The 13,315-nt window shown below is 37.3% G+C and overlaps 1 protein-coding gene across 1 annotated transcript in view; it reads right to left on the bottom strand.

Moving 5' to 3' along the window:
* Positions 1–581: 581 nt before the first annotated feature.
* The window catches only part of Hectd2 (HECT domain E3 ubiquitin protein ligase 2), a 69,931-nt gene continuing 57,197 nt past the window's right edge, over positions 582–13,315 (bottom strand). The window contains exons 16-22 of the mRNA XM_005352177.2: positions 11,089–11,247; positions 9,213–9,287; positions 8,432–8,519; positions 8,241–8,347; positions 6,415–6,530; positions 5,809–5,952; positions 582–2,840 (exon numbers count right to left, since the gene is read on the bottom strand). Of these exons, the coding sequence (XP_005352234.2) occupies positions 2,720–2,840; positions 5,809–5,952; positions 6,415–6,530; positions 8,241–8,347; positions 8,432–8,519; positions 9,213–9,287; positions 11,089–11,247 (810 nt within the window). The 3' untranslated portion in view covers positions 582–2,719. The remainder of the gene's footprint in view (positions 2,841–5,808; positions 5,953–6,414; positions 6,531–8,240; positions 8,348–8,431; positions 8,520–9,212; positions 9,288–11,088; positions 11,248–13,315) is intronic.

The following is a 13,315-nucleotide window of genomic DNA, read 5'->3' as shown; positions in this document are numbered from 1 at the left end:
ACCAGTAAGATGTCCTTGGATGTTCCCTTCTGGGTGTACTTCACTGCTACTGCATATTCATTTGGTAAGACTTCTATCTATCTATCTATCTATCTATCTATCTATCTATCTATCTATCTATCTATCTATCTTCTATCTATCTATCTATCTATCTATCTATCTATCTATCTATCTATCTATCTATCTATCATCTATCTATCTATCTATCTATCTATCTATCTATCTATCTATCTATCTATCTATCTATCATCTATCTATCTATGTGACCATTCAGATAGTGAGTATGCAGTTTCATACTAAGAATATGCTAATGCAGTTGATTATACTGCTTGTTAACTAAATAGCCTTTGAAAATGTATGTTTTAGCAATTTTCTTAATCACCACATCTTGTAAAGAACAGTATAATTTATATTTTAAATCTATTATTTTAATTATCCAGTATTTAAAAAATGAACTGAAGCCTGACTGACTGTATATTTTTAATATTTGAAAATGTACACAAATTAACTCAATACAATACAGATTGTACAAAAAAGGACTGCTAAAAACTTAACATACAGAGAAAAATAAATAGGTTTTTAAAAAAAGGACAAGACATTTTATAAATACTAATAAATACTTTGCAATGCTTTAATTTACTATGGCAGATACAAAACTCAAGAAACCATTAACAGGTTGTATATTTAAAAAACTACATGAATTTTCTAGCTGATTAAATTAAAATGTAACAGTAGTGGTTTTTACTTTTAAAATGAGGTATTATTACATTGTAAACCAAAACAGAGCATAAATATATGACTAAATAATTCATAGTTATAAATATCAACTTAATAAAAGACAACAGAAATCCTCAATATTTATGGACTTTGTCCCTTAAATTTGGCTTGCTTGTGCACTTACTAGAAGTGACAGAGCTATCGATACAGACACATCGTTAGACATGCAGACCAAGCCAATACTATTCCATGAGTCATCTCTAACAAATAAAAACTTTGTTTACATTTTACCTAAAACACTTAAATCTGGTTTTGTATACATGACTCTTTGTGCTTGTTAGTAGTGACCTATGTTAAACATCATACTTTCTAGTTCAAGCAGTGCAAGAGAGAAGCAGTTTTATTTGCATATGAATTGAAAACATGTATGAATCAAACCAAATGTGCCTTTAGCTGTCTCAGGCTTTCTGAGACTTTGAAGAAGAAATATCTGTTTAGTATACTCCAATGGAAGGGAGTCATTTGCAGGCTCAAGCAGTCCAGGGAAGAAGGCTAGGTTATAGCGGGAATGGGCAGGTTTCAGAACTGTGGGCAGGCTGATGAGTTCCTGCACCCTTGAATTCTGCTGGTTGGGTGCAGAAAGCGTAGCAACAAGGAAGTGCCTAGCTCAGAGAAGGTTTGGGCCACGTGCTGTTGCATGTGGAGCATACGCTGGTACTAAATGCTGGTTTCATTCTTATTGCAAATGTTACCTTCAGAGTTTTCTGAAGAAGAGCTATCAAAGAACGATAGAAGTCTTGAGATGGACATGTTTGTAACATGCTAATAAAACTGCTTCATTTGCTATAAATTGAAAAAAAGATCTGGGACTTAAAAATGCAATTTTTACATGCTACTTGTATTAGAAGTAGAAAACAAGGGTACTTTGGAATTTACTATACTTAGAATCCAGTGAAAAACAAACATTTTAGCCAAAATGTCAAACTTCTCTTTTATACCACGCTAGATCATTTTGACACAAATGTTTTATTATGTTTCACTTTTGTCAAGTACCTTATCCTACATTTTCTAAAAATTAGAATTTCCATATAACTGGTGATCAAAAATGTAGGTAAGTTGTACATCAAAATGTATAAAATGGCAGTTTTTTGTGCTTGTAATTAATTTAGTAGTCAATGATTAGTTCGGTCTAATTTGTTCTATTTTGATTTTTAAGAAGAAATGACCATTATACAAACATTACGGAATACTCAAGTAACTGATTTACTGCCAGTGAGCATGCGGACTAACAATACTTAAAAGAATATAACCTTGAATCCAATTGGTCTGAAAATACTCTTGTACAATCATCTTTATTGATTTGTAAAAGCTGTATACACATCTAAAACCCTAAATTTACTTTGTAAAAATAAATCTTTAGCAATAAATGGTACTATCAAAATCCCATGATTCTTAGGCTGTTATGTAATTATTTACATGCTTTTCAGGAACAGTTGAAAAGATGTTATAGGACCCCAAACCAATATATCAAAAGACCCTGTAAACTGCATTTGCAATTATACTGTTGTTTACCTTTGTATGAAAATATGGCTACATGCTTTATGGTAAAGACAATGTAGCTATCTGCTTTGCTACAGTGTGCTCCAGCACACACCTGCCACTGGACTCTGTCATGTCATAATGCCCTCTTTACTGCATGTGGCTTTCCCAGTGGACACCTGTGACTATGTATGGAAAACAACAAAACGCTATAAAAATGAGCACTGGACCCAGGCCTGTTTCTGCCATATGCTCTTTTCCTTACTCTATTAATAAATTTCTGTTTTTTTAAAATCATGCCTTCACTACACATATTTTGTATTCGAGTAAAAAAAAAACCCTCATATTTTAAAAGTGGTGAGCTTTGTGAAAGTGTTTGGAAACAGAAACATGAAAATGTTAAAGGCACGATAAGAGGGAAGTGGATGCTACATATAAAATACTGTATTTCAAGTCTTCTAGGTTACTCAAGTCCAAAACCTTCTGAGTTTGAGATTCCAATGATCAGTTTCTGTTTCAGATCTTTTTTGCTCTTGTATGGGGGGAGGCAGAGTTGATTGAAGCAAGTGTGTGCCACAGGTAACCTAGGGAAAAATAAGTTTATAAAGGATACTATCTTAAAAACACACACAAAATGACTAAGAAACATTAAAAACCTGCATCTATTCAGATCTTTTCTACCGTTCTGCGATGCCTCATCTTCTCTTTACTGGACAATACTATTGAATACCTAAGTACCAAGTGCCCTCTGGACAGCAGGAACATGTCTACAGACAGGACAATCAGTTGCCTTTATTAAACTCTAATCTGAAAAGCATTTTGTTTGGAGTCAGACAGATCTGAATTTAAATACTGTTTTCCTCACTTACCAGCTGTGGGACTTGAATCAAATTGCTTAAGGTCTTCAAATCTGTTTCCTCATCAATACGGTAAATGCACATTAAAAGACTAAGACTGTGATCCATGCAAAACATCTGGCGAAGTAGTAGACAGTCGATGGTTATGGTTCAGTCTTGACCGTCAGGAAGTCATGAGAAGCCACTTTGGGCCCTCCTTCACAGCTGTTTCCTCTGCACATGGAGCAGTTGGCCCCTGAACTCTCCTGATCAGCTCCTGCAGCAGTCTACCTGACGACACTGCTGTCTTGTCTAAGCTTCTAAAGAACTCTAGATCCTTCTCTTTGGTTTCTATGGATCCTGCAGCATCACAAGAGCTTTCGGCAAAGTCAGTATGTGAAAATGGGAATAAATCAGAGAACACTGAATAAGAATTTCTGTGATCAGAATTGATACTGCAAGACCATACAAACAGACAAACACCAGGTCAGTGGTGGTTTATGGAGCCTCTCAATTACGATAAGCACTGGAGCACTTATATGCATTGCTTCATGTAAGATCCTACTAAAGCAACCTAAAATGGTTGCTACCCCAGTGTATGAGGAAACTTAGGCCTGGGAATAAACAGATCAAAGGTTCAAAGCTGCAGAGCTGGAGAGGTGTAAGCTTGAGTTTCAAACCCAATCTTAGTCTGACTCCAAAACCAGTGTTGTTTGCTAGGATGTAAAGCTTTGCCATTCACATCAATATCAATCCATTAGTCTTCAACAGTGCCTTGTGGAGGGGATGAAAGTTCTTAGTTCTGATGGAAAACTGCCCTTGCCTTTGAGGAACAATGTCACTGTACTGGATGGAAATGTCACGTATCTTTGACAGTCAATTATATTTTATCAATGTGAGGTTCCTTCTGAGAATCCAGAGTCAGAACTAAGCCATGTTAGGTCCTAAAATCATCTCTGAAGTAAAAATAATTGAAGATGGCTGGGTGGTGGTGGCACATGCCTTTAATCCCATCACTCAGGAGGCAGAGGCAGGCAGATCTCTGTGAGTTCGAGGTCAGCCTGGTCTACAAGAGCTAGTTCAGGACAGGCTCCAAAGCTACAGAGAAACCCTGTCTCAAAAAACCAAAAAATGGTGAGGCATTTATATTTTGCCTTTGTATTAAAATAAGCTATTCATATTATCTTTTAAATTGATCATATTTTGTTGCTATAAATATCCCCAAGATTTTCTGTTGAACAAATAAATTTTCAAATGCAAAATTTGAAGGTTTCTCATTTTAGATTTTTTAATTATGACTCATATAGAAATTTCTTCATTTATGTTTTAAAATATAACCCTTTTTCTATTTATTTTTGTGTGTGGGGATTATGCTCATGTACATGTGTGGTGGTGCACACACTCATATGCACACATGGAGGCCAGAGGATACTGGGTGTCTCTTCTCTCACTCTTTGCCTTTATTGCATCGAAACAGGAGGTCTGACTGAACCAATAACTTGTCTTTTCTTAATTAGGCTGGCTTTATGCAAACCCCAGTGATCCTCATGTGTCTCCAAGTCTTCCTCCAGCTCAGGGGTATAAGCTAATGTACCCCACACGGCTTGTTATTTGGTTGTTAGGAATCTGAACTCAGATGTTTGTGTTTAACCACAGAGCAATATTCTGAGCCCTTAGGTATAATTTTTCATTAGACATAGTTTTAAATATTCATTCCATAACCATTTTTACTACACGTGTACCTTTAAGAGCTAAATGGCTGCAGTCTAAGGTGAACCATGAAAAAGGAATGTATCAAATGGCGACTTTTTAGTGTCCCAGGAGAAGACAACCTTCCAAAGGATCTCCATGAGTGCTAGCAAGCACTATCACATGCAAAGGGAACAAACCAAAGGAATGGAGGAAGGCAGGCAAAGTGTGCTTTAAGGATGATGCGCAACACTGTGGGTGTAAACAGAAACGATGGCACTGATGAGAGAAAGCTACAATAACGTTACTAACGCCCAGGGTGTCAGGGCCAGAGCAGAGAAGGAGTTGTGTGGGAACCTGGGCAGGAAGGAGGCCTTAACTCAGTTAGGAACAAGGTGAAAAGTGACAGATCCAGGGTGGTGGCTACTGGCAAACACAGGACCAACTCAAGTTCTAAACTGAAAGGACTGAGTCAGGATTTGAGACACATTCAGTGTGTGAGCTGCAGGGCAAGGGGGATTATAACCTAAGTCGAGTCTAGTCGAAGTCATTTCTGAAACCACAGAACACTGCATAGGAATAAGGAAGATCAGCATTAGTCAGCCATGAACACTGTTAGGAAACTGTTTATAGTCATGGTCTTTATCACTTCACATGACTTAGAAGACGGTGAGCACCAGAAGTTAAAGCACTACCCCTTCTAAGAGCCTCAGCTTCATATATTTCCTAATTATAAAGATCACTTATGCAACAATGAGGACTAGACTATAAAACTACTATAAGACAGGCTAAGTTCTAAAGACCACAAAGCAGTACTTGGCCCAGGCATGCAAGAAGCAGATGGAAGGGAATTGCCATCAGTACTGGGCTGTGTCAATACTGCAGGGAACTTTCAGGTACAGCCTCTTCCACTTCAAGGTCACACTGACACTGCAGTATTTTACAGGAAAATGACTAAAAGACTCTTTTGATTCCAAAATTAGTAATAAGTTATATATTAAAAATAAAGTTATAATCCAGAGCTTACCAGTTGGTAGAAGTTTCATTCTTTGAAATTTTAAAGTTCAAATCAGCCATCCCTCCCACAGGCACTCTGTCACTTCCTGTAGTAAAATGAAGCAACTTCTTCTGAAGATCAAGAGGAAATCCAAGTACAACATCCCAAAAGTATCTATAGGAGAAAATTTACACAATGATATAATCCTAATTAATTAGAGATTCTAATAAAGTAAGCTCTGGGAAACTTTAACACACATACACACACACTTTGATAATCGTACAAAGTAACATTTTATAACATTATTTAACTAGTCTAAAAATGGTTAGCACAGAGCTCATTTTTTTCTCTATATAAGCAGAAAGCCTTATTTTTCAACACAGTGCCAGTAAAATGCTATTTGGAATTTCGCATATTTGAAAAAACCTGTATACTTTGATAGAAAGTTATAGAATTTCCTCCTAGGGGGATTGCTAAATGTACTCACATTTTAGTACTCTCTTAGTTTTGGAAATGAACTAAGACAGGGTGGACTGCAGAATATTTAACAAGTGATTGAGGAATTCTAAATTTCAGAAACAAGCAAGCACACCCTATCCTGTCCTCCATCCAAGCGTCTGGGGACGGCGAGCTCACCGTATGGTCAGGTCTGTCTTCGCATAACCGTCATACTGAGTGCTCCTCTGCAGAGCATGCATATCCAGCTCAGGACTTCCGCACACCAGAATCTCAACCTCTTCTGGACGAAGCAGCTGTCAATAACCATAAAAGTCATAATTTAAAAATGATGGTCTTAAATGAAATTTGAACTGTTTTAATCAAAGAATCAAATCAGAAATCATGACTTTTTTAGTAAATCAAATGATTTTTGTTGAAGAAGATGCTTTTCATTTATATTTTCCAACTACAGCAAGGTATTATGTTTCAAAAGGTTTGTATCTTATAAAACAGTAATTAGTACTTTCAGAAAACCAAGACAGCTCGGTATGAAGCAAACTCAGCCTTCGCCGCCCTCGGAGGAGTGCCGCTGTGTACTGCCCTGCCTGCCCTGCCGGCTCTGTGCACTGACTGCAGAGGAGTACCGCTGTGCACTGCCCTGCCAGCTCTGTGCACTGATTGCAGAGCCGCACTCACTCTGCTCTGCATCACTCACGGTTTCCACCGTCCAGGTGAGTGTGTTCTAACCTGGAGATTAGATCTGAGAAATAGAGAATCCTATGCCATTTAACTTTTATTTTCCCTTCTTCTGTCCTCCCACTACCAGAGAGTCATAAAACTTAGTGTTAACCCAATGGTGCTTCTGTTTCAAAGGTACTTTCAGCAAACGTGTTGCAAAGATGTGTTGTGTGATATTTTGATTGCGTTCTGAATAATAAAGCTTGCTTGGAGTCAGAGAGTGGAGCTAGCCACTAGCTGACCATAGAGGTTTGGAGGACTGTAGACAGACAGGAGACAGGAAGGTCATCAGGCAGGATTGAGAGAGGATCTTGGCCCTTTTGGATGGAGGAACGGTAGAGGCAGGAAGCAACTGGTAGCTGCTTCCTGCTTTTCTGATCTTTTAGGTTCTTACCCTGATATTTGACTCCCAATTTTTGGTTGTTAAAGATGGAATTAGATTAACATTTCAGAGGTTACTCTAAAACAGCGGTCTCAACCTTTCTAATGCTGTGACCCTTTAATACAGGTCTTCATATTGCAGTGACCCTCAGCCATAATACTATTTTGTTACTACTTCGTAACTACAATTTTGCTACTGTTAGGAATTGTTATGTAGATATCTGACATTTGACCCCCTGCGAAAGGGTCCTTGGGCCCCTAAAGGGCTTGCAATCCACAAGCTGAGAACTGCTCTAAATCAAACTGTAAAGGGCTAAGGTACTTGCCCCTGCCCCCAAATTAACCTTGCTAGTCCATTCCTTTCTTCTTTAAAACAACCGACATGAAAGGCTACGCCAATCTCTCCTAATAAAGCAGAAGGGACAGATGAGAGGCATGATGGCGCATGCTGGGTAGATGAGGTGAAGGGATCACTGATATTTACAATATGGCAGTCTAAGTCCAGTTACCATCAACAGTCTACCATGCTTCTGGAGTTGAACTATAGACCCAGGCTGCTGATAGACCCTGAGTAGGCAGGGAGCGTCCTCCTTACTCGGTGAGAAGTGGCCCTTCTCTGGGGCTAGCATTTGCTCTCCTTCTGTGCTTTGCTCCTGAGTCTTAACATCTACTCACAGCTTTGAAAGCCCTAATTTAAGACACAGCAGGAGGAAGAAAAATCTGGTCACGTTTTTCTCTCTCTAGTGGAGAAAGGCTGAAACAGGAGCACTACTGTTGCTTCTAACTCTATTTTTTAAAAGTAGAAAACATTTTCTAATTTTAAAAGCTCATCTACCAAGATACTTAAGGAATTAACTGTTATGCCATTACAAAACCTAATTGAAAGCTTAAGACTTTAAACTCACCATTAGGGCATTTGAAGCACACACACTATGGAATCCACAATAAAATGCAGCAAACTGCTTATAGATAGATTTGTTCAAAAGGAAGTCTGTATAAAGTTGTACATATTCTGGAAAGCAATTTCACATTGTTACATAGTCATAGTAAATGAAAAGTACTAATTCTCTGCAATTAAAAATGGCATCTAACTTACCTCTTCTATTCTGATTGGTAACTGGAATCTTATCACCCCCTGGCTTTAAGTTATAGGACTTAATTATTCCAAATTCTTCTTGAAAAACCTGATGGGCGATACCATGATATGTTTATTGGTACTGATGGTGGAACACTGGACTTCAGTGAGTAGATCTGTACAACAGCCCTATCCCTCCCTTTAGGACGCAACTGCCAAAAGCCTAAACTTTGTGTGTGTGTGTGTGTGTGTGTGTGTGTGTGTGTGTGTGTGTGTGTGACTCAGAGGTGTCATTCTGAGGTGAAAAAAGCAGGTTCTTAATCCTTCCTGTTAAGGAAGCCCACAAAACTTGTATGGCAAGTGAGAGAGGTGGAAATGAGTGTTTTGGTCTGACTCATTAGCTTCTCCTAAACTTCCTGTGTTGGGGTGATGCAGTAGGCTAACTTTAGTAAAAAGGAATATACAACTGCCTAGCAGAGTGCCAAGCCCTTGCTGGATGCATTTCCGCATGTTTATCTGCAGGTTGTCTGCTCGACTATCTCTATTACATTACTAGCTTTGATCCTTTTAAAATAAACTGAGATAGGGTCTTTCTGTGTAGCCCAGGCTATCCTCAAATCCCAGTTCTGCCGCAGTTTCCTGAGTGCCAGGACCCTTGCTGCACTGCTACATGAGACTTAAGATCTTTTGTCTTAAGATTCTATGTGTTGTTTCGTCCTTGTTCATCCAACAGCAAGTGTTTAGTAACAGCATTTTCATACTGGATGCACAGCTGACAAACAGCGTATGCTCTCATCAGTACCTGGAATGTTGAATAGAAATCTTCTTCAACATTGCCTTCATAGGATAAGAGTTCCTTTAATCCATGGGCCAATTCCTGTAAAAACAAATCTGTGACCTGTCTTTTACAGTCAACCGGCATTCCTTCAGATTGTAAGGAGACAGACTGTGAGCCCCTTACTTTGAGTCTAAGACTATAGTAAACTCATACTTTAAAGGGACATTTGCAGTATGATACTTGTTAATGATTTCCACCCTCTGCAGCTGGGGAAAACTGAAGTCCATGCAGGGGAATCATCTAGTTCACATAGAGAGCTAACCCGATGCCCACTTTTAAGCAGGCAGGAGTTGAGCTCTACCATGACTTCCAGTGTAATTCCTGGCTCTCTGCCACACAACTGTTTGCGGATTTGTAGTAGTTCTCACTTTCAACTTATACATATATATTCTTAAAAATGTGCTGCTATTTTAGAATGCATTGTTTAAACATTAGACATACAGGTCACATATGTTAAGGGCTTAATGTTTCATTTTTTTCAAGATGCATGAAAAATTACTTTTATATGAAATTCTTTGGAAAATAATGTCATGGGTTACAATAATCTTACATACTTTATGTAATAAATTTCTATTCCATTAAAAGCGCAGGAGTGAGGGCCTGATATCTGGCAGGGTGGCAGTGATTTTATCATGACTACTGTAATCTGAATATTACCCATGACCACAAACTGCAGTGCTAGGAAACACAAAGAGAACGTGAAAGTCTACCATCAGAAATGGATGGAAGAACAGACCCAAAACCTGACTGACAAAATAATGGCTGCATTTCAGTTAGGAATGATGCCTCTCGCTCCACTCTCTGCTCCTCCTCCTGCAGGGGAAATGATCCTAATTCTACCCAGTCTCCTGGGTCCTCCTCATTTGGTATGATGCCCACACCCCGCATGGGAGACCCTTCCATGATGCCAATGATAGATAGGCCCTTCTCCTGGGATGATGTCTATGGAACCTGTTCTTGGAATGAGGCCACTCACGGAAGGCCACATGACCATGATACCTGAGTCTCCAATTAGACAGATTAGACTGTCTGCTTGCCCCATGATGGTGCCCACTCATCCTGGCATGACTTGACTGGACAGATAACAACAGAGGGGCTCTTTATCAGTTTTGTGTTACTTGTTCTGTTTTGCCAGAAGATCATGGTGCTGTGTCTGAATGTTTTCTAGTGGCATGACAAGGGAGACTTCTCCCATTACTGGCAAAGAGAACAGTCTTGGATGGGAGAAGTGGGATAAAAATTGTATTTTTCACTTGTACTGTGAAATGTGTAATAAAATTGTCAGATTTTCATTTTTGAAAGTACATATTTTTATACAAATCTAGGTCAGTAGAGATTTGATATGTCTATCACTATTAAAAATATTTATTTTAAATTATGTGTATTTGTGTAAGTTTGTATATGAGTATGTACACATGTGTGCTGGTGTCTGCAGAGGCCAGAGGTGTTGGATCCCCCAGAGCTGGTATTACAGGTAGTTGATATGGACACCAGGAATGAACCTGGGATTTGTTTTTAATTATTAATAAAAAACATCCTATTATTCCCATAAGGACATTAATGCTCAGAGAGGTTAAATAATTCACCCAAGTTCACAAAGCTAGTAGGTGGCATGGTCTGGATTCAAATCTATGTTCATCAGACTTAAAAATCTGTTCTGTAAGAGCTTAAGTACATTGCAAAATAGGTGACTATCTCTGTAAGGATATGTGTGTGTGCTGGGGAGTGGGCTGAAAGCAAGACAGAAAAGAGGTCTAAAAGGGAAGGCTATTTTAAAGTAAGAATAACATTAAAAACTGTATAAAGAGGCATGACTACAAGACATTAATAACATACTTACAGGCATAATCTGACACAAGTCATCAATGGTAACACTGCAGATGCCTACTGGTGTATTTTGATCACTAGGTACAATGGGAGGGCTCAGTAATTTCTTGTAACAGCAGGGAGGAAAACGAATATCCAAGGTGATGCTGTTATAAACAGCTAGTCCCATGAGCTATGCATACTAAATGTTAAGTATTAACATAAAATCCATGACAACAAATGAGTTTTGAATTATGCAGCACTTTTCACACTTCCTTCAGATCTAACACTGACTTTCTTTTAGTCCAACACACCTTTCTTCTTTCTTTAATTTCCCTTTATTTAATACTATAATTCTTGATTAGCAAAAGTCATGGGAAAACATGTTAATTTAAATAGTATTTAATGATTTCAGGCATTCCTATAAATTATATAATATATAAAAATTGCTAAATTTAAGCAAGCATGTTGGTGGTTTTATAAGCAGCACCCAGAGTTTTATTCACTGCAGAATACAGCACTGATTTTAGAAGTTGCCATATTTAGCTATTCAAAGCTTAAATAAGACCGTGTTAAAGGAGCTGGAATGAACAAGCATATGGATGTACAAATACTGTTAATGAAATAGTGTAAGTAGACTCATATATAAAACTTGAAGAGCTAGTTGAGATATCCTATTTATTGTAAAATTTGTATACTTATGCAGCAGAAGGTAACATCCATTTGCTGAAAAGGGGGGTTTAAATCAAATTTCATAGTATTTAAATGGTCAGTTATCATATTAAAGTTACTTAAAAAATAATTCATTTTATAGATTCAAAAAGAAACCTAAACACATAGGCCTAGCAAATTTCTGTAAACACTCTAGAATTCAATTTGCAAAGGTAAAATAGGGCTGGTGACATAAGAAATAGCTATACTGTTTTTTGAATAACCATGTAGGCTGACTAGTGTGTGGAAGAAGAAGATAATGAAAACATGTTCAGATGTACTTACATAATCAGGACAGTAGCAATGATGATAATAATACTACCACAGTATCATAATCTATAATTTTCTAAGTTTCTACTGTGGTGATAACTTCTGATCATTTTTTATTTAAAAAATTTAAATGCTAGATTCCTAAAACAGTAGTCCAGCATTCTTGAATATTGTGGAATCTGTTGCTTTGGACCTTAGATATGACAATCTATAAAACATTTCAAATTAACTTGCCTATCTCAATGTGTAGTTTTGTTTCCTGCTGCTTTTTGTTTCATTTACTCTTTCAACTGTGTCCTCAGGGTGTAATCACAATAAACTCAGTGCAGGCTGTTTGTGGGTGGTGTTTGGTCCAGTGTGGCTGCGGCTCTGTAGCCGGTCCACAACATCTCAGCCTTCATTCCTCCCATCATTCTCCCGCTTCAGTTCCTACCTTTTTGGGAAGACTATAATATCACGTTTTCTACCTTAAGACTCCACTACCCTTATTTTTATACTAATCTTGGTTTTAATGAGGTCACAAACCCCTTAGTACTTATTAATGCCATGCTGCATGGCCCTCTAATGGAGAATAAACGAGCGACCTTGCACTGAAATGCTAAGCTTCTCAAAGTTGGAACGTTTTCTCTTTTAGCCAATACATCTTCTGCACTTGCTCATCTATTTCCTCTTCTTCATTTTCTAGGCAATTATATTTCATGTAATTTAAAAAGCTAATGTACAAGACATCTTGTCTAATATCTAACATATCTTTAACCTTCCCAATGTAGGAATAAATTACACAATACATCCGAGATAGAGGTGAATGGTAAATGGATTTTTAACATTAAAATTTAATTAATTTAAACAATTATGCATGCTTTAAATATTTCTTATTGCATTTATTTTTTAACTTCTTAGGGTTACCTCCTTCATGTGTCAGGATTTCAGGGTACATTAAAAGACCTATATTTAATTCTTGCAATTTCAATTTAGTAAGCTGAGTAAACTGAGCACAAAACAAGAACAGAAGATACTTTATTACAAATGGAAAATACTCCATTTTATTTTAAAAATGTTTTAAATTTTTAATAATTTTGATACTTAAGTAATCATTTTGAGATAAGGGAGAAAAATTTGAACCTCAGTCATTTTTTTAATGTATTGAAACTATGATTATGGAGATGTGATATTACATATTATACAGATTAGAAAATCTAATTAATAAATTTGATAATGTTTAATTTTCTAAAACAACATTTTTCTAAAATACAGATAAAAAAACTTAAAACAAATCCCTA

Source organism: Microtus ochrogaster, chromosome 8 (assembly GCF_000317375.1).
Source record: "Microtus ochrogaster isolate Prairie Vole_2 chromosome 8, MicOch1.0, whole genome shotgun sequence".
NCBI lineage: Eukaryota > Metazoa > Chordata > Mammalia > Rodentia > Cricetidae > Microtus > Microtus ochrogaster.
The sequence above is the reverse complement of the archived record's forward strand: the minus strand, read 5'-3'. Positions and strand labels throughout refer to the sequence as shown.